The 27,816-nt window shown below is 40.0% G+C and overlaps 1 protein-coding gene across 2 annotated transcripts; it reads left to right on the top strand.

The window, feature by feature from the left end:
• The first annotated feature begins 8,618 nt into the window (after positions 1-8,618).
• On the top strand, positions 8,619-19,833 carry LOC139709346 (talin rod domain-containing protein 1-like). Of its 2 annotated transcripts, none has more exons than XM_071621301.1 (2): positions 8,619-8,932; positions 17,210-19,833. In XM_071621301.1, the coding sequence occupies exon 2, from the start codon at positions 17,613-17,615 to the stop codon at positions 18,669-18,671; it is 1,059 nt and encodes a 352-aa protein (XP_071477402.1). In that variant the 5' UTR covers positions 8,619-8,932; positions 17,210-17,612; the 3' UTR covers positions 18,672-19,833. The 2 variants fall into 2 exon arrangements, with proteins under 2 accessions (XP_071477402.1, XP_071477401.1); XM_071621300.1 differs by lacking the exon at positions 8,619-8,932 and adding an exon at positions 8,967-9,069.
• Positions 19,834-27,816: the final 7,983 nt, after the last annotated feature.

Genomic DNA, 27,816 nt, shown 5'->3' with positions numbered 1-27,816 from the left:
CTTCGAAAAGGTTGTTCTTTTTTGTCTTTTTTCAGTTGCTGTTCTTCAACCAATCTATGCATTCTCACTTCGATTTTTATTTCTACGAGCACTTGAGAACGCATAATAACAACAACAACAACAAATTCCACTGAGTAAGAACAAAAAAAAAATAGTAAGTCGCGAAGCTTGGTCGGAATAAAGGCTGTACTGTTCCTGCTTTTGGAGGTGACGTGAACAGAGCTACACTTTCTACGTGCATCCATGCGCTCAGTGTGCTTGCCCGTCTAGCGCCATCTACGTTCGTTATTAAGCGACTCAATCGGGAACCGACTTTGTTTTTTTTCTACTTCTTTCCCTATTATTTTCAGTGAGCAAACTAGACGAAGGAGGTTAACAAAAAAAATGTCCGGAATTCGTGAGATCCATTTTGAAATTTACGGACAAAGTTCTCTACATCCATCTACTTCTCTGAGGAGGATGTGTTCGAATTGACTCATCATTTTGGGGGATACCTATCAGGATTCAGGGGCGTCACCAGCATTTTTTCAAGGGGGGTGCGTTTTGACAGTAAAATGTTTACGAGATTTTTTTGGACAGACATTTGGAATATAGGAAGCTCTCAATCCCTAGACTTTTACTGTTTTTTTTTTAGGGAAACCAAGCGGGGAAAGGGCACCGGCGTAACTAGGATTTCATCTTGGGGGGGGGGGGGGGGTGGGGGAGGGGGGTTAGTATGCGAGGGAGCGAGCAAGGGTGGGGGAGGGTGTAGAAGTGCCGGAGGGGGGTGTACCCCCTATAAGTGGATTATGGAATGACGGTGTGAAACGACAAATTACTGGCAACGATATCAGGAGAATGGCATAACGACTACATGCGAGCGAGCGGAGCGAGCGAGCTTGAAAATTTTGACATTTTACAGTCCAAGAACTGCCGTTTGTAGCCATATTTTTGTGCTTTGTAAATTAAGGGGGGGGGGGCGCGTACCGGGCGCAACTGCTGGTAATTACTGGCAGCAACATCAGGAGAATGGCATAATAATTAAATGCGAGCGAGCAAAGAGAGCGAGCTTGGAAATTTTGACATTTTACAGTCCCAAAACTGCCATTTGGAGCCATATTTTTTCGCTTTGGAAATAAAGGAGGGGTGGGGGCGTAACGGGCGCAACTGCGGGTAATTACTGGCAGCAACATCAGGAGAACTGCATAACAATTAAATGCGAGCTTGAAAATTTTGACATTTTACAGTCCAAAAACTGCCGTTTGTATAGCCATATTTTTTTGCTTTGGAAATTAAGGGGGGGGGGGGCGCACCGGGCGCAACTGCCGGCAATTACTGGCAGCAACATCAGGTGAATGGCATAACAATTAAATGCGAGCGGGCGAAGAGAGCGAGCTTGAAAATTTTGACATTTTACAGTCCCAAAACTGCCATTTGGAGCCATATTTTTTCGCTTTGGAAATAAAGGAGGGGTGGGGGCGCAACGTGCGCAACTGCCGGTAATTACTGGCAGCAACAACAGGAGAATTGCATAACAATTAAATGCGAGCGAGCGAGCGAGCGAGCTTGAAAATTTTGACATTTTAAAGTCCAAAAACTGCCGATTGTATAGCCATATTTTTTTTTGCTTTGGAAATTAAGGGGGGGGGCGCAACGGGCGCAACTGCTGGCAATTACTGGCAGCAACATCAGGTGAATGGCATAACAATTAAATGCGAGCGGCGAAGAGAGCGAGCTTGAAAACTTTGACATTTTACAGTCCCCAAACTGCCATTTGGAGCCATATTTTTTCGCTTTGGAAATAAAGGAGAGGTGGGGGCGCAACGGGCGCAACTGCCGGTAACTACTGGCAGCAAAATCAGGAGAATTGCATAACAATTAAATGCGAGCGAGCGAGCGAGCGAGCTTGAAAATTTTGACATTTTAAAGTCCAAAAAATGCCGTTTGTAGCCATATTTTTTTGCTTTGGAAATAAGGGGGGGGGGCGCAACGGGCGCAACTGCTGGCAATTGCTGGCAGCAACATCAGGTGAATGGCATAACAATTAAATGCGAGCGAGCGAAGAGAGCGAGCTTGAAAATATTGACATTTTACAGTCCTAAAACTGCCATTTGTAGCCATATTTTTTCGCTTTGGAAATAAAGGAGGGGGGGGGGGGCGCACCGGGCCTAACTGCTTGTAATTACTGGTAGTAACATCAGGAGAATTGCGTAACAATTAAATGCGAGCGAGCGAGCGAGCTTGAAAATTTTGACATTTACAGTAAAAAACAAACTGCCGTTTGTAGCTATATTTCTTCGCTTTAGAATTTAAGGGGGCGCATCGGGCGCAACTGCTGGCGAATAATGGCAGCATTATCAGGAGAGCATAATGATTACATTTGAGCGAGCGGAACGAGCGAGCTTGAAAATTTTACATTTTACAGTCCAAAAACTGCCGTTCTTAGCCATATTTTTTCGTCTTGGAAATTAAGGGGGGAGGGGCACCGGGCGGAACTGCTGGCAATTAATGGCAGCAACATCAGATGAATTACATAACGATTAAATGCGAGGGAGCGGAGAGAGCGAGCTTGAAAATTTTACATTTTACAGTCCAAAAACTGCCGTTCTAAGCCATATTTTTTCGCTTTGGAAATTAAGGGGGGCGCACCGCGCGCAACTGCAGGCAATTACTGGCAGCAACATCAGAAGAATGGCATAAACATTAAATGCGAGCGAACGGAGCGAGCGAGCTTGAAAACTTTGACATTTTACAGTCCCCAAACTGCCGTTTGTAGCTATATCTTTTCGCTTTGGAAATCAAAGGGGGGGGGGGCGCACCAGGCGCAACTGCCGGCAATTACTGGCAGCAACTTCAGGAGAATGGCATTACGACTAAATGCGAGCGAGAGGAGCGAGCGAGCTTGACAATTTTGACATTTTACTGTCCAAAAACTGTCGTTTGAAGCTATATTATTTTTTTTTCGCTTTGGAAATTAAAGGGGGGGGGGGGACCGGTGCGCCCCTCCCCCGGATCCGCCACTGTAGTCAAGGGTGTGGGTTTATGTTCATGTCTGGGGGAGCTATGACCAGCGAGGTGGCGTCGTGGAAAGGATGTCCAAAATCTGCACTTTAGAGCATTCCCTAAACTAATTGTGTTTGTTTGTGTGTGTGTATTATATACATGGAAAAGTTAGGAATTAGCCCAGGTCAAGTCTTTTTATTGGCAATGCAAGACATTTAGTATGTAAAGCAACACTGCAAAATCAATGATCTCGCTTTGATATAACGAAGCGTGAGGTACAAAGGTGTACATTCTACATCACATTGCGCAACATTGTAGCGACTCTTCGTTCGGATGTACTGAGTACACTGCGCACATCCTGCTTATAATATGCAGAATGCCAACCAGGAATCACGCTAAATCACAATCTTTTGTCGCGTTCGGGTTTTTTGAACAATGTTTCACACTATGTACCTATTTAATTATGGTTAAAAGAAATCATAGAAAAAATATCTTATTTCTTGATCACCCTTTCATTCAAAAAGCAGTTTACTAACACTTGAACTACTATTTCGGTAGGTTTTTTTTTTTTTTTTTTTTTTTTTTTAACCAGCGGATTGGGAGGGGGCGCACCCCCCCCCCCCTCCGTAGTTACGCCACTGCTTTTGGGTGAAATAATTGGACAGATTTCTTAAATTCTAACAAAAAAGCAAGAAAATCTTTTCATCGCGGGAATTATGATTATGTGGGGTGGGGCAAATGGTGCGCTTGCCTTCCAATATTTTTATGGGGGCAACATTTTTGTTTTCTTTCAAAAGCAAGAAAATCTTCTCATTACGGGAATTATTAATTATGGGGGGGGGGGGCAAAATTCAAATATGCTTGCCCCTCCAATATTTTTATGGGGGTAACATTTTGTTTTTCTGTCAAAAAAAAAGAAGAAAATCTTCTCGTCTCTGGAATTATGGAGGGGGGGGGGTGGGCAAAATGATATGCTTGCCCCTCCATTTTTTTTTCATTTTTTTTAATGAGGCTAAGGCTCGCTCTTGGGCTGGCAATATGGATTGGTCAGAAGTAACGTACATAGTCCCTACATACTTGTAAGTAGCACACGTACATGCAAACGTGTATAAGTGCTCCGTATCGCACGGATGTACGGTACGGTCGATAGATAGTAAACACTGTAGAATACTAATAGATATGTATAAAATCAGTGCTGCCAGAACCAGGGGTGCGAATTGTTTTTGCCGACGATTTGTGTGTGTGTGTGTGTGTGTGTGTGTGTGTGTGTGTGTGTGTGTGTGTCCCTGGTGTCAAATATCTAAAAAAAATAGAAAAGAATAATTATTTTGCGTCCGGCGTTGAGGTCGCTCGCAGACTGATTTTTTTTTTTTTTTTTTTTTTTTTTTTTTTTTTTTTTTTTTTTTAAGGATCTGAAGGGGGGTGCGTTCGCACCCAACGCACCCCCCCTGGTGACGCCCATGGGATTGATAGTTTGTATTATGGGCTTGTACACTCGTCTGTCAGGATGATGGTTAGGTATCAGCAAATGATCATGTTCTAGCAATGACGACGATATAATTATGATTTGTCAGCTCAGGCATTTAGTTTCTATGCCACGTTATGCGTATGATAAATCCTACGACAACTGCTCAACAGAGAACAAAAATGCTCCTTAAAGTGAAATCATAGGGGGTGTTTCATCAACGTTTGTCAGCGCTGACAACTTGAATCACCATAGTAACAGTCAGTGACCAGAGCATCTCAGCCAATCAAAACCAAGGATTTTGCTGAAATTGTCAGCCGCGCTGACAAACGTTGATGAAACACCCCCTGGAGAACCGTCTCGCATAATACTATAATTGCTTGCGATATCGAAAGAGTCTACCAAGAAACTTACCTGGCTGACGCGATTTGCCGGGACGATGAGTTGTTTTGGGGTATTTTGAGATCAAAAGTGTAGAATAATAAAAGTCGGTATACAATATAGGCCTGCATACCGACTTTTAATCCAGAAGGATCCAGGCTAACTCGGTCTCAGGGACAACTCGGCCTAGGCATAACTGCGACCAGCCAGAACGCGAAGCGCTCCCAAAGTACAACGCTGTACTAAAACAATCCAGAGGGACAACTCGGTTACTGAGGATAGTAGGACCTACATAGCTACGATCCCTTCGCCTAGAGAAGTCTCACAGATTATAAGAAAAAAAAAAACCAAAGAAAAATCAACAATGAAATTATAAAAACAAAGACAATAAAACATCAATAAATGTGTCTGTTTCATGACTTACAAAATCTGGTTTTATTGTCTTTTTGACTCGTTGCCTATCTATATGGCAAGGTGATTATAGGCACAAAAGTAAATAATTCAACTTCACCTCAAAGTTGTATGATGAGGATGCTATCCTCATGTTAAGTGAAGGACATAAGAAAACTTATCATAACAGATTTTAAGACGCCCTCTGGAGTCATGAGAAAAGAATGATGTCAAAAATGTGGCATAGAATTACCGATATCACTAATTCTTAATTAATGGGGCTTATGCATGGAAAATAAAATTGTTATCATAATTGCGTTCATTATCATGCATCATGTCGGATGACTCGGGCAATGATTATTCCAGCATTTTCTCCAAACTTTAGTAGCTTAAAGGGATCGTACAGTTTTGGTTGAGACCTAATTTCAGGTTTCTAACATTTTTTTGGTGAAATAATGAGAAACCTCTTATGAAATATGTAATTTTATGAGGAATTCAACGTTTATTTTGGTGAAAATTGGTTTTGAAATGGCTGAGATATCCAAAAAAGAGCGATTCTAATAAAGTGTGGGACCCACACTTTATTACGATTGCTTTGTTTTACTTTGTTTTTGGATGTTTCAGTCATTCCAAACCCGATTTTCGTCAAATAAACTTTGAATTCCTCTTAAAATGGTATGCTCTGTACTATATCATAAGTGTTTTCTTGGTATCTGGCAAAAAGTTAAAAGCCCAATTCTCATCTCCACCAATACTGTACCATCCCTTTAAATCTGTATAAATTACTAAATAATCAGTGCTTATTTGATTCGATGAAAGCTAATTATGTCAATGAGATGCAATTAAAACAACTCGATGCAAAAAAAAAAAAAAAGGTAATTAATTTGGAGCCACATTGCTCAATCTTCTTAAAGGACGTGTCACACCATTAACGCGGGCTTGTGGCGAGGAGGTAGTTTCCAGCACGTAGATTTTCTGCGGGCGAACAAGATTGTTTGCAATTTTCATTCATGCCTTGTCATACCGTACGGGGGAACTTCTGCGGCTTGACTTGCGGGGAAACAAATTTACTCCAAGGAGCTCTCCGCAGTTGGTCCGCACCTGACAATATCTATAGCGCGTAGTTGCCCGGAGGTGCTCACGCAAGTCCGATTTAACCGCAGCCAAGTTTTGAGCATGACCAAAACTTTTTCCGGGTGAGTCGCGGGAATGCCCGTAGAGGTCCACGCAGAACGCCAGTAGGAGACCCTTAGCGGCAGTACTTCCCAGGCAATTCCCACGCAGGTACTTCGCAGTCCCGTATGCAACCAAGATAATGAAATTCTGTGAGATTTCAGCCATTCCATTAGAGGAATTCCTTCACTAGTTGTCAGCCCCCACGCGACTGGCAAGGTCACACTATAGAGTGTATACTCGCAAATAATATAACGCGTCCAGCAAGTAAGACACATGCGCTGACTCGCACTAATCCTTTTCCGCCCTCAGGAATGTCCGGTATGCTAGAAAATCCCTACACGTGACAAGCCCGAGTATAGCTTGCCCGGAACTTCTGAGGTGTGACAGGGCCTAAACACGGTTGCGGGTAAAAAAAAAATATGCGTGCGCACCTCCGGGCGACTACTTTTGAGATACATGCTAGGTACTGTCATGTGCGGATATCTACGGGGACCTCCGGGTAGTCAAATTATTGTTCTTTGCAAGTCGCACGCAAGGCTGGTGTTAATTGCTATTATATCCACGCAGGATTTACCATAAGCTGCAGTGCTTGACATCTGAACGAACGCCATCTAGCGCCCACATTTTTATAGCTCTTTCTTGTTTTGTTGTTGTTGGGGTTCCCCCCTCCCCCCCTTGGCATGTCCGTCCGATTATCTGGTGATAAAACATATATGAAGAGTTTGTTTGCAAAAACCAATAAGTCCATTTATGACGATTTTGAAGTACGGTCTCTGTTATAAAGTACAAAATAATACCTTTTAAATGATATATTGGTCACTACATAATAAAGGTACATTTTTGGTAAGTTATGGTCGAAAGAAGCAAAAATTTTCTTATTCTCTTTATTCTTCTTGACCTTTAATCGCAAATATCTCCATTTGGCAAATATGGACTTATCTGTTTTTGCGAACAAACCCTTCATAAATATATATATATATATATATATATATATTTTTTTTTTTTTTTTTTTGGGGTGGGGGTATATTCTGGATCAAAAATTTAAACAAAGAACGGGTAAGGAAAATTAGGGGTGAAGTTGCGTGGTGGATTCGATGTTGTGGAAGGATCTTGAACTGTATAGACATTTTGGTTTTAACTTTTAAAGCACTAATATCTATATCTGTCATAACTTGGGGACTTCCAAAATAAGAAGAAAATGTGATTCAGCATGCACAGCGCTATAATGCACCTGTCAGTGAATGAATTAGCTATCGTTAGAAGCCCCCCCCCCCCCCCCCATCTCCATCCCATCCCACTACGGGCTGAAATATACATATTATGCAATGACACAATAATTACTTTCAAACATTTTTTCACAAAATGACCTTTTAAAGTAGTGCATGATGTCACAATTGCCTTGACAGTATTTCTCAAATAGTGTACTATTTGGAAATTAAAATGTTGTTGTATAAAACGAGACATCATTTTTCAAAATACTTACAACAGTGTAACATGAAGTTTCAAAAAGGCTTACAAACATTCTTAAATAGTTAAAAAAAAATACTTGTAGGCTTACTACAATCAAGTGAAGCTCTTTCAAACAACCATCAGAAGATAAACTTTTGTTCAGAAATAATACATAATGATGACACGTAGGCCTATATTAGTATTACACTATGTACCGAGCACCTCGCCACGTTGACAAGACGGTATAGGTTTTCGGTTCATGCATCATATTATTTGGCGCTTGCGTACCATTACACAATCATTGTTTTGTGTTTCTGGAACATGAAACATTCTTTTCCAAGTCTCGAAATCGACAGACCGAACGCAGGTGTCTCGATCCATTGGTTGTCTTCACGCAGCCATTACACTGTTCAGGCAGAAATCGTCTGCTACGCGTCTGAACCACAGAACTCTTACACTGTGGTCTGAACGGCGACCTGCTTCGTCCACGGAGCTACACCACAATCACTCCGCATGGTCCCTTGCTAGATCAGTAAACGAGGTGTAAAGGAGGAAGATCTCTAGCATGGATGGCATACTGGAGTATTCTTACACATTCGCTACACCTGGTGCACCTAGTGTACCTCCCATCTTGACACCAGCACACTTCATTATCTACACTGGCGGAGCAGATTTACGTGCAGTCTTCGATCACGCGTACGCGTGCGTTACAAATTTAGTACTCGTGCATATACCTTAGTGCAGCAGTAGCAGCGCGACGCACATCCCACACACGCCAGCTGATTTCCTGGTACGTTACTGTCCATGTAATGAGATGTGAAGCCCTTGGAATTATGTGACAACGACAGAATTCCAGCGCTGAAATGCATGCTTTTTCGGGTTTATAGTTGCCTTTGGTAGCCCGTGTGCTTTGTACTCCCAGCACCTCATGTGTTGCACTGACGGCCATGTAAATAACACTGCTGAGGATGGCCGATGGATGACCATCATTTATCGGGCCTCTTGAAGGCAAGGCGTTGGTGATGCGTGCGTATCGGGATTTGGATTCACCCAGCTCGCTATCTACCATTGTATGCGCTGCTGAGCTGAGTGAGTAGACGTAGACCTACCACGGTCTGCCTACTCTTGAGAGGACTCGAGCTGATGAGATACTTGGCCTGGCAAAATTGGAAGTTGAACGGGTCTCTGCACCTCGTTCCGGTGATCAGTCTATTCGCAGCTGTTTGGTAATTTAATTATTTAAGTTTTTAACTTAAAATTGAGGACCTAGGCCTAACAGTAGTTACTAAAAAAAAATAGCTGCTCTTCGCCGTCTGTTCAGTGTTTCTAACCGTTACAATCCTAACATAAAGTAGCCTAGTGTTGAATACGTAAACCGTTAGATTTCAAGTACCAGTTGAGTTTGCGTTCAGGGGGGCATTTCATGAAACATTTTGGTCGGATATTTTTCTGACAAACTGTTACAAGCTATTGAAAACCTTGCATCTGATTGGCTGAGAGCCCAATTTGTCCGACAACTTGTCAGACAAAATGCTTCATGAAAGGTCCCCTGATATTTATAGCTAACACTGCGTCTCTAACGTTAGTCTGATGTTGCTGATTACTGTTTGGAATGTTTTAAGTTAGTGTCTGTAGTGTAGATTCATGAATGTAAAATTAGCCAATCAGGAACGATGAAATGATGGCTTAGTATCTATCTAGACAAAATAGCCATATGTGTGGAAGTGTGTTTCCTTGATTTTTTTTTTTTTTTTGTCTTTTGTCTTTTGCTAAATAGTAAATGCACAAGAGTGCAAGGAATTGCAGCAAAAAGTGCATGGCATCTAGCATCTTATCCTGTGCACTACAGATTACAGATTGCTTTATTGATACATGTCTTGATGTGCAGCTAGCTGTGTGCTCGGGTGGCACACCCCCCCCCCCCCAAATCACTTTGATTTTGAATCACACAATGTGTGCAGTCAGTTGGAGAGCAACCCCATTGTAGAAATGCTGAAATAGACCTACTGAGTTTTATCAGCTGTGTGCCTGTGATGATATCAGTACATTAAAGACCCATTTAGACATTTTTATATGACAAACTGCACAGGTTTGAGTTCATGACATCATTTGAAATGCAGCACTCTCCTGGGGTATTCAAAATGTCCTACGCTACAGCATGTACACTCATTGACCAAAAGATCGGTCTGTATCTGTCCGTCGGGGAATGTTCCGCGGAGACTGCGTCTGGCTTCACGGATACCCTCTGTATACAGACCGAAGTCAATGATTGCGGCTCCTGTGTGGAGCAGTCGCGCACAGATCAAATGTTACGATATTTAAACCAAATTTCAGACAGCTTTTTTACATTCAAACAAGTTTGACATGACATGACACATTATGCAGCAATATTTTGGATAAATTTCTCACATTGTGCAATCGAAATACTCACATAAACTCGGTTATAACGCAGAAATTTTATCGATATCGCAACATCGCCGTTCGCAAGCAGTAAGTCACCATTTTGAATCTGTAAGCTAATCACATGCGAGGTACGTGTTTTAGTAAAACAAAACGCGTAGAAACTACCTCGCATGTGATTGGCTAATAAATTCATAGTGTATGTTTCTGCAGTTTGAACGTGACGACGCGACAGGCTGTGTTTTACGTTGAAAATTCTACTGAAATGTTGGATTATTCATTAATCTGGTGAGTGTGATGTATTCTTAAAAAGCTAATTTCACTATACAAGCTTAAATTTGCCGACCTAGGGCCGTGAATTAGACGCAATCGAGAAGGGTGAGGTACCTCACCCAATTTTCCATAGAGACAGTGGTTAAGAACATCCACACAGCAATGGGTACTGATACCTTCCGTCTGTCTACGGAGGACAGCGTTAATGGCAAAATATAAAAGAGTCCTCCGGACAGACGGATCTTTCTGTCTGGTACACTCAGAGCTCTGCACCTTGTGCATGTTGGACTATTTTAAATTAATTTACCCTTGTGACTGTGAGTACACTTCTTCCATATCCACAATTATGCACTCTCTCCTGTGCATTGTTTTACTGACTGTTAGTTAAAGAGAAGACACTAATTTATTGTACTAACCTGCTATTATGCTAGTGAAGTACATATGTAAGGACTGGAAATACATATAGTCAGAGGTAAAGGTCTCTGAGACCATTCTAGCTTGATTTCATATTTGCTTTTCACTCTTTATGTACCACATTTGCATGCCTGACTCAGTCAGTGGCACGCCAGGTTCGCATAAATTCTGCTCAAAACGCACCAACCCGCCCAAACCGATGGACGATCTTGTCTTGCCAAAGATGCCCACAATCGCCAAATGCCACAGTATAATGAAAGCATTTCTTGTGATTCCATTCTTGCCATATGTAGCTGAACCCATTGAGGACGAGTCCCGAGTATACTTGGTCAAGTGTCTATGGGAAATGCATGTTGTAGCAAAATCAAACCGGTGGTGATTGACTATAACAGTGTCAAGCGCCGTTCCCTACTGGATTTGCGAGTAAATTCTATGTTTCTGTCACTGATTTGTGTGCAAAAGTCATGCCTCAGATAGTCATGTAGCTATTTTGGTCATTCGAATGAAAAAAAAACAAACAATCATAGATTTGCCATACAATAATATACATATATTTACATCAAAGCAGAGCTTGGCATTTTCTGTACAACTCTGTTTATTTGTGACCTGCTACAACAAAAGGATCCTAAAGTCGCTGACGGCCAAGCCGAGAAAAATCGAGTTTGAAGTCCATAATCAAAATTGGTCAAAACAATCAGATTTCTGATTTTTGCATGATTTTGTAGTCTAATGTTTTGTCTGTCATCTGCCGAAATTTTTAAGCTAAATGATCAAAGGAAAGGCAAGAAATAAGCGTTTTTCTGTGCCATTATTTTCTGACTTTCAATGTAAGAGAAAGGTGTCCGAAGATTTGGATTTAGCGCCGTAGCTAGACTCCGCCCCTAGCAACAAGGGAGTGATCTTATTGGTCAGTGCTTGGCATCCTGATTACCGATTGCTCGTGCGTAGACTGCTGGCGCTAAGCTTGACTGAACATGGCGGAGGTCGCTAGGAGCGTGCCTTCTATTGTCCAGCAGGGAAAACTGTCTCGCCTCCCCATGACCATGAAAGCGTCGGAAGGACAACTTTGAAGGCATTTTGCTCAAAACTCTGATTTCCTCAACCACTTGACATGCGCTGATAATATCATTGATATCTCTGCACCCGAGTACTTTCATGAATTGTGCAATATATGAAATTAAAGTCGAAGAATATGGGAATAATATCATGCCATTTTCAGAAAATTGTCCTCCACCGACTTTCAGATCCTTTTGTTGTAGCGGGTCACATTTACATGTCCAGGGTAACAAAAATCTGTAAAAGTTACTTTGATTTGATAAACAGAATCAGATGTATTGTACCGGTAAATTCCAAAGTATGACAGACTGCGTTGCTGTCTCAGAATAATGTGCCACACAGGGGGTTTGCACAATGGCACATAAAGAGTTGAGCAGTTCCACTGGTCACACCTCCCTTTCCAAATCTTCATATACACTGTAGAATTCCACGTTTCGTAGACATTTAGACAGGTCTATGAGTTTTTGTTTCTATAGCTCTTAAAAGTTACGTGACAGGTTTAGCGCTCTAGTTGAACATGACTTTGATATTCCTTTCCCCTTTACTGTAGGATCTGTACTGGTATATTCGTCAGTCCATTCATCATTGAGGAATGTGATCCCAATTAAATAAAGGCTTCTTTCATTTGGACCTCCTGGCATATTGCCCCTTTCTGTTGCTGCCACACATTTAGCAGAATAAATCTAGTAGTAATAATAGTACACTTGTATACATGTCACTAGACAGCACTTGTGTAGAATTGGCATTATACGGTACTAGACAGAGCTTTAACCCTGAAGACAGGATCTTGAACTGACCCTGATATCGTATTAATTATTCATGCATGTAAGGAAAGATGAAAACTATGCATGGACTACAGAGAGTCATATAAAGACAGTGGGAAAAAACTTTATTTTGCATTGCTTTATGGCAAAGTAGATACACTGTATTGGAAAAGATATCCCCAAAAAACCATAATAGAGCTCTTTACATCACACCCACGTCAGGTTTGGGGTTAGTATACCAAATTACACTTTTCTTTTTTGTTTTTGTTTTTTTTACTCGTTCAAGTTTTTAGAAGAAGTTGCTCTCATATACATTACAGTGTACTCCTGTTAAACAAAAACAGTTACAGCTTTTAACAGAATTCTGCTTACAATGAAGTAAAAGTCAGTCCCCAACATTATCAGCTCTTTGTATTTTATTACCTCCGCCAAGTGGGGAGGTTATGTTTTCGTTTCTGTTGGTTTGTTGGTTGGTTGGTTCGTTCGTTCGTTCGTTGGTTCGTTCGTTCGTTCGTTCGTTCGTTCGTTTGTTCGTTCGTTCGTTCGTTCGTTCGTTCGTTCGTTTGTCCGTGCGCAAAATAACTCAAAAAGTGTTTAACGGATTGGAATGAAACTTGCAGGAAAGGTTGAGAATTACACAAGTACCAAACGATTAACTTTTGGTAGTGATCCGAGAATTTTGGGGGAATTTATGAGGGATTTTTGATATTCTAGCAGGTAGGGTCAATGAACTTGCGAGTTCAGGCTGCGCGCATTTGAGGTTTGCATGCGCGCTCTAGAGTGTGTGCTCTAGTTTCTGTTAGGGCGAAGCGCGCCGTGCAGCTGTGGGTTTATGACGTAACAAAGGCTTCTATATTGGGATTCGGGCGACTCTGCACACAATGCAGTACGTATGGGTGGAAATATTAGAAGAACAAGATCAGTGATGGAAATGAGCTGCATGCTTGGCGGAGGTCTGCGCTCTCAGAGTGCTTTTCTAGTTGTTTATTTGTTTGGTTTTGAATAACAAAATCTTGATATAACTGAAGAAAACTGCCAGTCCGGGGGTACGAACTGTACCAACTTTATCCCCAAATAGATTATGTTTATCATTGTTAATGCATGAAACGTGATCCCAATTTCCTAATCAGTGACAAATTGAAAGTACCGATGTTACTATTGGAAAGTTTTCAGGGTTTTACAAATTTGAAAAACCTGCCAACCCAGGGAGTATGCAGTACAGTACAGTATGTTGTGTCTTGTGGGTTAATGTTGCCCTGAAGTGAACAGCATGAAAAACGTAACAAGGTGTGAAAACTATACAATCAGACATTGAATTAGGAATTACATGTAGGATGTAGACACTGCAAGGCAATGAACTAAAATGAATAAACTCACAAATTAGCATCACACAGATATGCCCGCATGCTGTGTGTTGACACCTTCTCATTCCAGCAATGCTGCATGCCAGTTTGGTCAGGTTACTCCAGGATAGCTGTCACCTGTTCACTTCCATCACACTGCAGGAGTATTTCATGCATCCAGAATCATAGAAAAGTTTGTCTGCAGTTCTAAAAGGAACTGAGTTTCAACTCTGAATAATTGATAGATGTCTGGCAAAGATTTCACAGTTTATACTAACAGAACCCGGAGTTGTCTTCTTTCTATAATGTGACACTCATTAAAAAGCAAATGATTTACATATGATGATGATGATGATGATCCACAGCATTTTTATGGCGCCATATATACATAGTATTGAACAGGTCAAGAAAATTCTGCAGTCTCGTTGGTCAAGACCTGTGCATCACTTTTTACTGGTAGCATGTTCAGTGTCGAATAATCATTGCATTCGTACCAGTTAATAGACACTGTAAAGCATGTTATTGTGCACTTGTAGTCACAAGAGTTCACTCACTTGAGAAGAGATGGTTAACCATGAATCCAGGAATTGTCAGAAATATGATTAAAACAAATTATTTCTGGCAGTAATCTGTCCACCATTCTATAAAACAGATGATGTACGTGTACATTCAATACAATATGTCATTTCATTGGTCAGTACATTGTAGGAATCATGCGTATTACGGTATATGTGGTAACTACACGGTACTGTATGGAATCTAATGTTAACTCACTTGGCTGTGCCTTGTGGGTTACTAGTAAACAATTCCGTAGTTACCTTGTGCACACAATTCCTACTGACGTACTTCGACAGATGCATCATTTGTGTGGTGTCAATGTCTAGAAGTGTAATTTGCCCTAGTTGCATCACAGCTGACTGAAATAGAGTGCAATGCAGCTTTTATGTTCCCCGTTTGCGTCAATCTAATGTTTGACTTTTGACACAAATTTCAACAACTTTTTGCTCCACCAATCCAAGCTGTCCACATCATGACAAGTTGAGTCACTCCTACCCAGCTGACCACATAGTGGCAGCTCAGTTTGTACTTGTAGTGAGTTGTGCATTTTGATTATTTGCTGGTGTTCTAATTATCCAAATTTTCTTTTTTGTCATCTACTTTACTATGGTACATGTATATGTACAGACATAACATAAAGTTGCAATGAAGATTCTTTTGTTCTGCTCATTGATTAACAGAAAGTGTGATTTCATCTGGTTATAAACTGCAACAAAGTAGTTAACTTTTATCAAATACATAATGTTTGTGAAATGAATAGTAGACAGAATCAATTCTAAACAATGTTTGGTTGGTTTCATGTTGCACTTTGCAGCTGTAGGAATTTGTAATAAACCATCAGATTGTGTATGAGCGCCGGGGGGCCTGAGCACAATATGAGTGGAGAAGTTGCGCGGTATAAATGTCCATGTTATTGTTGTTGTTATTCTTCTTCTTCTTCTTCTTCTTCTTCTTCTTCTTCTTCTTATTATTATTATCATTATTATTATTATTATCATTATTATCATTATTATTATTATTAATTATTATTATTATTATCATTATTATTATTATTATTATTATTATTATTATTATTGTTATTATTATTATTATTATTATTATTATTATTATTATTATTATTATTATCATTATTATTATTATTATTGTTATTGTTATTATTATTATTTTTATTATTTTTTTTTCTAGATCTATATTCAGTTGTATAGACTGACTTGGGATTAAAACACCTTACTCAGTTGTTTTGAAGATGACGTCCATGGCCATCTTCTATGCATCATCTCCCAATCCAGCAAGTAGCTGTTGATCTGAGTGTGTGTTTGATCTGATCATACTGTAGCTGGCTTTTGGGATCTCTGTTGTGTTCTGAGTGCCACTGCCTACTCCTGTCTGACAGTTATACCCAGTCTTGACTTGTATGTTCGCATAAGAAGAAGCACTATAGTCTTTTAAATGCACAAAACAGTTAGTGATGAACTTTGATGTCAGTCATCAAGTGGACTGTTCAAGAACTCTGCATTCTGTATTTATCAAACTGTAATCCAAGATTTGTTTTCTTTTTTTTTTCTGAACAGATGACAGTACATGTGTACATGCAGGGGCGGATCCAGGGAGGACCGCAACTGGCGCATCCCCCCCCCCCTTTATTTTTTGTTGAAACAAAAGAAGTAAAAAGAAACAAATGGGGGGAGGGGCGCGTGTGCCCCCCCTTTAATTTTGTAAACGCGCCCCCTCTTTACGGATTTCCTGGATCCGCCCCTGTACATGTACTGTATACATGTACAAGTGTACATTTAGTATAGTGTACAGTGTGTAGTTCTTGCAATTATACTCAATTTGATTTTTGCATTATGCAATTATCATGCTATTTCAAGTTGAAGTATAATCTGTAGTTCAACTCACCATGATATTTTGAGAACTGAGATGCAGATTTTGTGATTTGAACAAGTCATCGTATGAATTAAAAGGACAGAGATGGGCTATTATAAGATGCTTTTTACAATGTGCCTTTTTCTTAACATTGCACAGAACCAAAACAGCAAGTGCATAGATACATGTATTGTTGGTTTAGTAATATCTGTAGCCATTTTATCATGTTACAAACTTTCAAAATTATACATAGGGAGGCATACATACATGTAGTCATACGAGAAATAATAAGAATTTCACAGTAAATATCTCATAAAATGTTTGCATTTTCTTTGTTTCGATGAATTTGTTGGAACATTATGTAAAATTAAGGTTGAATATTTAAAAAAATGAAAATACCAACATACGACAACAGTGCACCATGTTGGCTAGTCTCATGTAAAGGACCATTGCAGTATGCTTTCATGTAGAAATGTAGGTCTCCTTGTGGAACCATTTTTTTCCCCCCAGTGAAATTGACCTTCTAGTGTAGTTGATCCCATATCCAAACACTAATATTCAAATCATGGGGTGGGTTGGGGGGGGGGGGCGTTGCAAAACCCCGAAGAGTTAAAAGTGTAGTTGGCTGACAGCCGGCAGGCTACCATTGCATTGTGTTTTTTATCAAAAGGTTTTTTTGCTGTGTTTTGCAGGTCTACTCTCCCCAATGGCTGTCAAGAGGGTTTCAAACGGGACCGCTGTCATAGTGCTCTCTGGTGAGTCATGAAACAGTGTGGAGTGTACCAGAGATTGAGCTGGGTGTTTGCGGGACACACCTCACCCTAAAGAAGTAAGTTTTCCACACATCATTCAGTGTTGGTGAGAGGTGATAAGCCGGGCACCGTGGCAGTGCAGCCCACCTACCTCAGCGGCTAGATCTTCAAACCACAGGGCTATACTAGTCTCCAAAGTGTTTCTCATTCAGTAAACAACATTTTATTCATGAATGATGAAGTACAACAGTTGTTCGTACTACAGGATCAACCCACAAGTGCATCTGCAGGGACAATCTGCTCCTCACGTGAAAAGCAATGGATTACAACCAAACCCTTGTGAATGTCTAGCTGTTCATGGATTATCACTGCGTGTATTATGGCCATGTCAGCAAACGACTTATTTGGACCTTCTTCATTGAATGTTGTGTGTGATCTTTGTGCATTCAAGATGCAATCTTTTGCCGATTTGTTTCTTCTCACGAGGGACATTCGACCAGTGAACACGGATGGTGTTTCCATGATCGGGGAGTCGTATTCTAAGTGCAGGGACACGTTGATAGCCAGGACAAAGGGCCTGGCCATAGCAGCGAGGGAAGTGAGGGCACAGCTTGTGAAGGGACGTTTAAAAGATGCTGCCACTGCACTCAGGCAGCTCACAGACCTCGTCGTTCATATCACAGAGTGCTCCAGCCATGCTGCATATCTTGCTGCAATAAATGAGCCAGCGTCCAAGCAAGCAGTGCCGGGAATCATAGATAGATACAAAATCTCCTGTGCAAAACTGAACATTGAGCACTCGTGCATGAAGCTCCAACACACGCCCCTTGTTGAACTCTCCCCCTCGGATATAGTTGATCTGTCAGCAGATATTGCCAAAGAGCTTGTGCTCTTAACCAACGCAAGCAAACTTGCCAGCGACGCCAGCGATGATATCTTCCATAAAGAACAGTTCAAATTGTCCATGAAGAGTGTGACAGCTTGCACAAGCTCACTGCTAGCGAGCATCAAACGCTATAAAGTGACATTGGACGAGCGGAGTAGGACTCGCTGCCTTACTTTTTCTAAACCTCTTGTGCAATCTTGTCAGGCATTTGTTGACTACGCGAGTGAACCGGAGCATACGGGTGTCCAGGCGGAGATCTCTGAAAGTGGACGGCAGGTGCAGACGGCAATATTAGGTGGCGGCATGAGTGTTGCAAGCTCTTGTATACAGCTATGTCACTGCACGCGGACAGCAGCTTTCGACTTTCAGAATCCCGATTTGATACAAAGATTGACAGTTTGTTGTACAGCAGTGATGGATGGGGCCACGCTGCTGGCTCAGGCTCTGCGGGATAAATCGTCGCCTCGAACTATTCCCCCATCTGCATCTTGCCCTCACCTCAATCATGCAGAATAACGGAAATGAAGCATAAAGTAATGGTGTAGGAGACACTTCAACTTGAAGTCCTAGCCTATGGCATAACTTACATTCATGTACTCATACTTGCCAGCTCTGTTAATGTGCTATATTTATGTGACACCCATCCCTGGTGGCAGTTACCATTCGCACTATGCAACATGTAAAACACGGTGCCATCTCAACGTACCAGGCCGATGATAAGTAATCCACAAGCAGTGAAAAATAGTATTTCCATTTAACTAATGTTTATTCATTTCAGTCTTCATACATATCATATCAAAATGGACTTACGGAAATACACCAAAAAATAGAGAAAGATGAAGTAATGGTTGCCAAATTCCATCCCTCCACTCTCTTGCTTGTAAGATTACTATGTTCAGTTATGCATAGAGTAGTTTCTTTTGATGTGGTAACCTGTAGAATGTAAATATAATGACAGTAGAAAACAAAAATCAAAGGCCATGGTACACAGTGTATTGGAAATATTACTGTATACGCCAAATATTTCGCAAAGTTTTTATTTTAGCGAATTTCGCGAGTCAGCTGCTATTCGCGAAATTAAAAACACATGAAAATATTGACTCTAATGCCGATATGAATGTGATGTACGCGTACATACATTTCTCCATTCAGTACAGGACTCCACGATTGCGAATTCAACCACTCACGAAATTGTCAGGAAGTCCCGATTCGCGAAAATTTAGACTTGCTATTTAAAATATATGGCATATACAGTAGTTGTGGTATGTACCAATGCATGGCATGTTGTGCTGTGATTGCATTGTTTTGAAGTGCTTTCCACACCTTGTTGATGACACTGCCACTTATCAGAACAAGACATTTTGTGGTAATTGACATTGCCTAGAGTTTTCAACGCATTTGACAGAGTATGTCCAAGACACAATGGAACTCTTGTGACTCATTGTATGTGAAGTAGAGAGGTTGTGAGTGACATATTTTTCAATGTTGAGTTTTTGTTTTCACTTGTAAAGAAATCAATTGCTGTGAAGTAATATTTTTCCTATTGATCAGTATGTGGTGCTGTAATGGCCAGTTTGTGATGAAAAGTTGTGCTAGTGCAGAAGTATGGGCTTTGAAAACTATAAAACAAACGCCAACATTTTTTTTTTTTTTTTGGGGGGGGGGGGCATTTTTTATTTACACTGTATGTTTAGTCAAATCTTGATTTTTACAGTGGGCAATTTCTGGCTTCTTCTGCAAGATATAAGTAACTATTCTGGATTGTTATCTGGGAATATCCCACTGGGGTGTTGAATGACATTTAACTTACCATATCTGCTATATAGAACAAACTGGTCGGATTCTAGGTAGATTAAAGCCTAAATTTCTTGTCATTGTTTTTGTTTTGTATGCTTCTTGTTACAAATTTGAATGTCTGCCTAACACATTTTCCCAGCAGGTTATTGATTCGAATACAAAGTATCTGGAACTATCAGTAACCAAGTGTTAACCTGTTAATCAGTACTAATGTACAGTCCTTGATACAAGTTCGCCTTTCATAATATATGTGCAGTAAAGGATTGCCGAATGCATGCTCGTTCCCACACTGACGTAACTTTCCAAGCCATACAGGGTCGTGGTATGCTTTGCGACACTGGTATGCAGCACAGGCACTCAAGCACAGACTTTCAATGATTAAGTATGTCATGTGCCTAATCAATTTTATGTCTCGACTTCTCAGATCCTGCACTTGCAATGCAGTGGTTACAGGGATTGTTTCCATAGTAGGCAAAGTTGAAAGTTTGATGCCCTGGCAGAATAAATTTTTAGACCAATCCTACCCCTTTCCAATCCCCTTCCCTAACCACCCCAAAAGAGAGAAAACATAATAATTGTGATATCCAAAAAAAAGACATGTTTCATGTGATGAGTTTTAGAAGCAAGGTTTTAATACTAGTGAAGCAATTACACAGCTTTGTGCATTTGAGGAGCCCTGTTTGTTACATCACTCAATGATTGTGTGCTTGGTACAAAATTCACTAGAGTCTAACAGTCATACCTCTCCTACATTATGTACATTCAGTTGTCTTTTTGTATCTCTTTGGTCTAAAATTTTCCAGAAGCCATTTTTACAATCATATTTAGCAATTTTATATTAGGAGGAGTTTTGTTTTTTTGTTTTTTGTTTTTGTTTTTGTTTTTTGTTTTTTTTGTCAGTCATGATTAAACCTGTATTCGAATTTTAGCAATAAAGGAACTGTGCAGAGCAAATTCACTTTCATAGTTTTTTTTTTTTTTTTTTTTTTTTTTTTGGAGGGGGGGGGTGATGACATTTTCTCTTTTTATTTTCAAATAAAAAGACACCATGACATAGAATTTGGATTGCTGATACCATCTGAGGGTCTGCAGTGAGTATTGATATGGCACTACAATGTATGCATTAATCTTACATGTGTGCACTGATTTAATGGCGCAACTTCCTGAATTTTTTGAGTTCCTGCCCACATCACAGTATGTGATACATACAATACAAGAATATCAGCGCAAGGTTGTTTTTCCTGTCTCGCATGTGGTTTTGTGTTCACATCTCCCAGAGTCACGAGATATCTCAGATGACACGGTGTTGTACATACCAAATGCCTTGGACATGCACACTACAGTTGTACATACCGTACCACACGTATAAAATCCTCTTGGCTAACACTGAGGGCAGGCTTTGTACTGAATACAACGTGTACTGCTTGGTTATATGGATAGCACGTTGATTCCTATGCTGTATTATGTACAATCTGTACCACTCCTTGCCAACTACTGTTACGATAGAATATGCATCCAGGTTTCTAATAGGGATTGCCATAGGCATATTATTTTAGCCAAATTAGAACATACATTGTACTGTACCTGTGTTACAATAACCAAGAGTTCCCGGTATCTAATCGTGGGAAAGGCTTTAATGGATATGGATGTAATGTTATGAAGACATGTTACAAGTTCACGCCAAACAACATTTGTAATGTTGTGATTTACCTGAAACCACTGTGTGGTAGTTAATTCATGTACATTGTACATTGTATTATGCGTTTGTGTAAACTTGTGAGTGTACTTGTACAATGTAAATGTGCAATGTACATGTATTACATGTGAAGCTTCATCTAGAGGAACATCTTCGGCAAACTGACATTGTTAACTGCTCTGAGCAACGACTGTGCCAGTCAAGCAAAGGAAATTAAAATCAATTCCTCATACATGTAAAAAGCAAATGTTATGGAGATAAAGTTATATTGTTTATGATGTATACATAAATATTTGTTGTGCTTGTGCTGGGAACATGATAAATCTGTTATCAAAAGTCACAATAGTTGCATTCAGATTGAAGCTAATCATTGTCGGTCTAAGCATCAATGATAAGATTTGCCCTCTAAGCTACAACGCATGACCACACGACACTTAATCTTAAAGATTGAACTTTCACGAGAGAGTGTCTTACTCGATGATAAAACCATTAACTGGAAGAGATACAATGTACATACACACAACGCTATTTGAAGACAAACCTGATTATGGCTTGACGATACAGAAGTGTACAACACATCCTGCGGCCCTGGAGGTTGACGTGGAAACTGACGGGGAATAGGTTTCACTGAGAGGTTACACTAACTTTTGAGTTTGCCGGTATTGATTACATGGCCACAAGATGCTATACTACGAGTGGGGACCCCTGCTGCTCTTTGATAGAGCACAAGCCCTGAGATATCTTGTGGTTACAATCATCAAGTAATCTTGTGTACATGTAGCTAACTTTTGTGTGCATTTTCATGGTACTATGCTATGAGCTTATTATTCACGCTAATCTTTTTAAGTTTAATCTAAATTAATATGTTTTTGTGCATGTATACTGTAGCTGATAATACACAATTAAAGGTGCATGGTCCCGGTGTTTTAGTCAAATGCGTACGCGGGCGCACGGCGCAAGTTTCCTATAGAGTACGCTATCGACTCCTCTTTAGCGCTTACGCTGTGGCCCACTTTCCCGAGTCCGAAGAAGTCCGATCCACTGTAGTCAGTGGTCCGATCACAGTTCGGCTCATGGTTCAGCTGATGGGGATGACAGCTTTAGCAAACTTCTTTTGTGATGTCATAATAAGAAGCACATCTGCACAAACCCTGGCATTACACTGTACTACAGACTGTGTGATGCGCCGAGAAGACAATGAAGGCAACGTTACTTAGCAACACCTATGCGCTTTGCTCTCGATGACAGCTCAACTTCGGCAATCTTCGTATCAATGCTAACGGTGATCGGCAGTATCATCAACAGCGTCCTCTACACTACCGGGACTATGCACCTTGAAGATGTTAAGTTTTGAGTGCATGCCCCTCCGGCCATATGATTATGATCTCGGGATGCTACAAACCTACAGTGTACTAGCCAGCTTGCCCCTGGGCTACAAAAACTCACTGTCAGGGAAGTGATGATATGAATGAGTACTGACAGTACTTGCCAGTTAAAAGTGTGGGGCCCTTGCCAGAATGCCCATTTATAAGACAAGAAGGGTAGAAATCTTGGATTGTAATGCCCTGCTTCTCAAGAAATTTAATTTTAATAGCAGTATGAATGCAGGGTTTTGAAAGTGCTCTTTATGAAATTAAAAGTCAGATCCAAATTCAGATGTTTACTGTGTTTCACAGAGATAAATCGCAGGAATGTGTAGATGTAACAATATTGATAATTTAAAAACAGGACACATGCAAGCACTAATTGTAAATGTCCAATAATCCTCCGATACAGAACAAAACACTTGTCAAAAGCAAAAAGTAACACAAAAAGCAAAGAACAAAAACAAGAACTATCTCAAGCCCCGAACAAAACTAAAAAACGGCAAACCACAATACTGTACTATACATGTACAATTGTAAGTTGTACAGCTTGTACATTGACTGTCAGACACCATCAGGTGTAGAAGTGTTTGTACTTTCACACAAGTCAAAAGAACCATAAAAATACTTGAAAATACTACGTTTATTTGTTGATGTGCATTGCATTCATACTACTAGTTTGCTATGCATTGCCATAGCTGTGGTTTCATTCCCTCTCCAAAAAAACAGTGTACTTGAAACTTCAAAATCTATTGGACAATTGAGATTCATGTGTGACCACAAGCCTGTGACATTGAAATTGTGTGATAGCCAAATTGGGCTATTGGGATAATTATTTGAAACTGGTGACATGCAAACCACCCAGTTAGCTGTAGGTGCCTGAAACAGTATTGACAAGCAATGAGGGATAGTGATTTGAAGCTCGCTAATTACAATTTTGTACAAACCACCCTGTTACCTGTACACACGTATGGTGTCCAAAACAAACTTATTGACAAGTGATACTTGTAATCAAGGGTTGATGTATGACTGATCTTTTTCGTGTTGTTGCCCTGTAAGTTGCCTTCTGTTGGACAATTGTGCAAGTACAGTGTATGAAGCATACTGCAAATTACGCTCTGTAACAAAAGCCCCAGTGTTTTTGGCAACCATACTTTACAGAACATATTAAGTTCACTTGGCCATATTAAGTTTACTTGGCCATAAAAGGTATTACAACTTCGTAGTTAGCTAATTGCTGGATCTTGCAGTCATGCGTGCAACACCTTATGTGGAGGTTATACAGTATTATGATGTGTTAAAAATGTAGTCCAAAATGCCTTGTAACATTGACCACTGTGCAATGAATAAAAGGCATGTGCAACGTGACAATTTGTAACATGACACTGTATATTGTGTGATCAAATTGAAGACACATCATGTTATTGTATGTTGTAGCAGTAAGTGTGGTGGTAAGATATCAGAGGTACCAGATATGAGATATCAAACATAACAGCTATTTATTTTGAATTATTTGGTGGCCATGCAAACAAAACAAATTTTACTTTATGGATTGTGAGTGTGTATGTTCACACCATGATTTCATGGTACATGTACACTCTATATTTCTGTGAACAGTTAAAACCAAACATTTGAGCCTGACGTCAACAGTAATCAATAGGGCCTACACTGTCCAGTCTTTCATGTTAGTGGCATACATGAAACGTGTGTTTCACATACAAACAGATATTTAAAAAAAGAAGAAAAATGTCCTTTTTAAAAATCTAGGGATATCTACAAAATATGTACAAGGTCTCATTTTCTGTAGAGTTTCACAGTTACTGTATGTATGCAGTCTCAATTCAGTCTTAAACTTTAGAACAGTTCAGGGAAATCTATTAAATGTACACACGTACATTACGATTTCACTGATCATGAGTGAAATATGATATCAGGTTATATATTCTCTTTAGGTGCAAAGAGGGTTGGATTTTTAAAAGTGATTCTATTTCCAAAACATGCACTTTGATCTCTAGGACGTCTTGTGCTGGAGTACACATTCGCACCTTTTTTTTTTTCTTTTTTTTTTTTACAGTACAAGTATGTGCAGTGAAAGTCTACTCTGACTTGCTGCAGCTACATGTAGCATTTGATAGTTCACCCTTTGTAAAACTACATAAAAGTCAGTGCCTGTGAAATCAGGTTGTGGTTTTGACAGACCAAGGAGGTTTTGTACTTGGAGTTCCTACTGGCTGTAATTTATTCAAACAGTTGTCAGATTTCTATTGATGTGCAAAAGAATTCCACAGGTGCACTTGTGCCATTGATGATCAAAGTTCCAAGCCGCCGTCTTGCTGAGCAATCTGAAGATTCATTTTGAACGTTATCATAATGTTGGCCATATTTTGCTTATCTATTTATTAAATGAAATGAAATTTCACTTAATAGTAAAGCATGTAAAACAACGAAAGTCAATTCCATTCAGAAATTTGCGCAAAAGTGTAAATCAGAGCTGTATTATATGAAAATGTTTAAAACTGTACCATCCTGGAAAGCTGGTTTTATCACTTTTCGACTTAATTTTCCCAAATGAAACTAACATGTAATAATCTTCAAGTATAATTCTTTATTGATAGATATATTAGATTAGTGCCTGCGTATGCCCAGTCGAGTAATTTTCATTTTCATTTGAGCATTTTTTCCTCAATTTCTGTTTGCGCATCCTCGTGTCTGTACCACCTAGCTTTTATAAGAAGGGATAGTGAAAAGTAATTACCATCACAAAGACATATCTTCCTTTGAAAGTGGCTGGTACATTGTAATTATGCAATGAGACACGAGTCAATTGTCTTCGTATCGGCGCGGCAGATCCTGTTTGGCACATGCTTCAAATATTTTTGAGCGGCGGCTTCGAACATAGATCAAAGGGAATAACTCAGTTGTTACTCCATATCTTCAACCTCCTTGGACAAACTAAATGTGGGAAAGTGATTATCCGTTCATTGTTGGAATGAATACAATAAAGGCATGTAGACCACCCTGGAAATACATTGTATGTAAAAGCTATCAGTGATAAAAAGGTGTTGTTGTTTATTTTTTTCTTAGGAGTTCATTGTGGAGACTCAATCTCCCTAGATGCGGAGATGGCTCGGCGACATGTCCTAGCATGTAGCTGAGTCTGTGAAGGTTCGCAAGAGAATCAAACATGTTCAAGTTTTTATCAGAGACTCTTTTCGGTCTCCAAGCCGGCAAGGTGGTCGTGGAGACGTCTCCGTGACATCTCCTAACCTGTGTAGTTAGTTGCAGCCAAGTCATGGGGACTAATTTTATTCATGACTTACCGGAAATGTCATGGCGTCATCTCTGTGACTTAGAAGATGTTTCAGAGATGTCACAGTGACGGCTCTGTGACTTTTGGACGAGTGAATTCTCCCCTTTTTTGAAGCCGTCTCTGAAGTCACCATGGAGTCGCTCTCTTGGTGAGGGCGCGATCCATTTGTTTACTTGTCCTTTGAGTTGCGTGAGTTGCAGCAGTCACGGCAAAGCCTCCTCCATTGAGATATGCCCTTTACATGTAGATACTTTTGTGCAATGTTGCTTTAAATAATAAACAGTATGCAGGGTAAATTCAAACTCTGAACACTATTTTTGTCACAGGAAATATTTTGTGAATGGGATATTTATAATAGACATATATACATAGGTTGTAAAGCTGCAAAATAATAGGGACCTTGCATGATACTGTAGTCCCACCACAGATTCCACGACAGATTCCAATGGCAGTGTGGACGACCTTTTCTCTTTCACATAACACATGAAGAAACTACATATGATTCACCTGTGCATGTAACAAGTAACATTCATGTACATGTATGGTTGTCCTGGCATGATGAATCTATTTCTTGTAGCGTGTATTACTGTGTATGTTTTTTTATGAACAGATCTGTAATATGATTTGCCAAGTGAAGCTATTAGTGGATTGCAATATGAGAAAGAGTGTTTTCATCTTTTGTATTTTTCTTTCCCGAGAGAAAGATCAAGTTTTTCTGTTTGTATTTCAGCCTCTGTCAGTCTCTTTTTGCCGATGTTACAAATTTGATGTCGAGAGAAAACTGCATGTAGGAAATGAATCTATATTTAAACTGAATTGCCACATCAGTGAATGTTTGTACCAAATCAGACAAATCACAAGATGGCATTTGAATCACTCTGGGTAACAAGTAAGCCATCATGTTTGTTGTACAAAGACAACCAGAAAGTTGAATCAGACCCTCGTGTGTGCCATGTACATTACTGTAGGCCTACATGTACTTACAGTGTACTTTGTTGAAAACACCAATTTGGATAAACTGGGATGATACACTGCATGCAGTGTCATAGTTTGAAATAATACGAGCACCATCTTCGTTTTGTATGTTACAATGTACATGTATGTGTGACAGAATTAGAAAGATAATTATTTTTCCAATGATTATTGAAAGTTCAAAAGTTTCATAAGCAAAACAAATGATGACTGTGTTGTCCAGAGTACACAAGTTAAATCTCACAGTCACATGTGACCTTCTGTTTGAGTTGTGTAGTGGAATGATTGTCATGGATTATTTACTGAGCACTGTCAGCTTGTCAAGACCTTCATACATGAAGCCTGTCACTCCTCTTGCTTGAATATTTGTCCCTCAGTTGCCCAGCTTCCAGTTTCAGTGCTGTCATTAGTTAGGTTCACACGCTGTTCCTAAACTTTAAGCTTAGGTCGAAAACTTAACTCTTGATGATTAGCTTGTAGTTTAGCACCGTGTGGATGCATTCAAAAGTTAATTGCAGGTTT

This window comes from Diadema antillarum, unplaced genomic scaffold (genome assembly GCF_040938485.1).
Source record: "Diadema antillarum isolate AM-2024a unplaced genomic scaffold, OU_Dant_1.0 seq00001426_RagTag, whole genome shotgun sequence".
NCBI classification, from domain to species: Eukaryota; Metazoa; Echinodermata; class Echinoidea; order Diadematoida; family Diadematidae; genus Diadema; species Diadema antillarum.
Note: the sequence above shows the minus strand (reverse complement) of the source record. Positions and strands in the feature narration are given on the sequence as shown.

What these genes read in the sequence shown, in the direction of transcription:
- LOC139709346 (XM_071621301.1), top strand. Translation starts at nt 17,613, where the DNA reads ATGTCTAGCTGTTCATGGATTATCACTGCGTGTATTATGGCCATGTCA.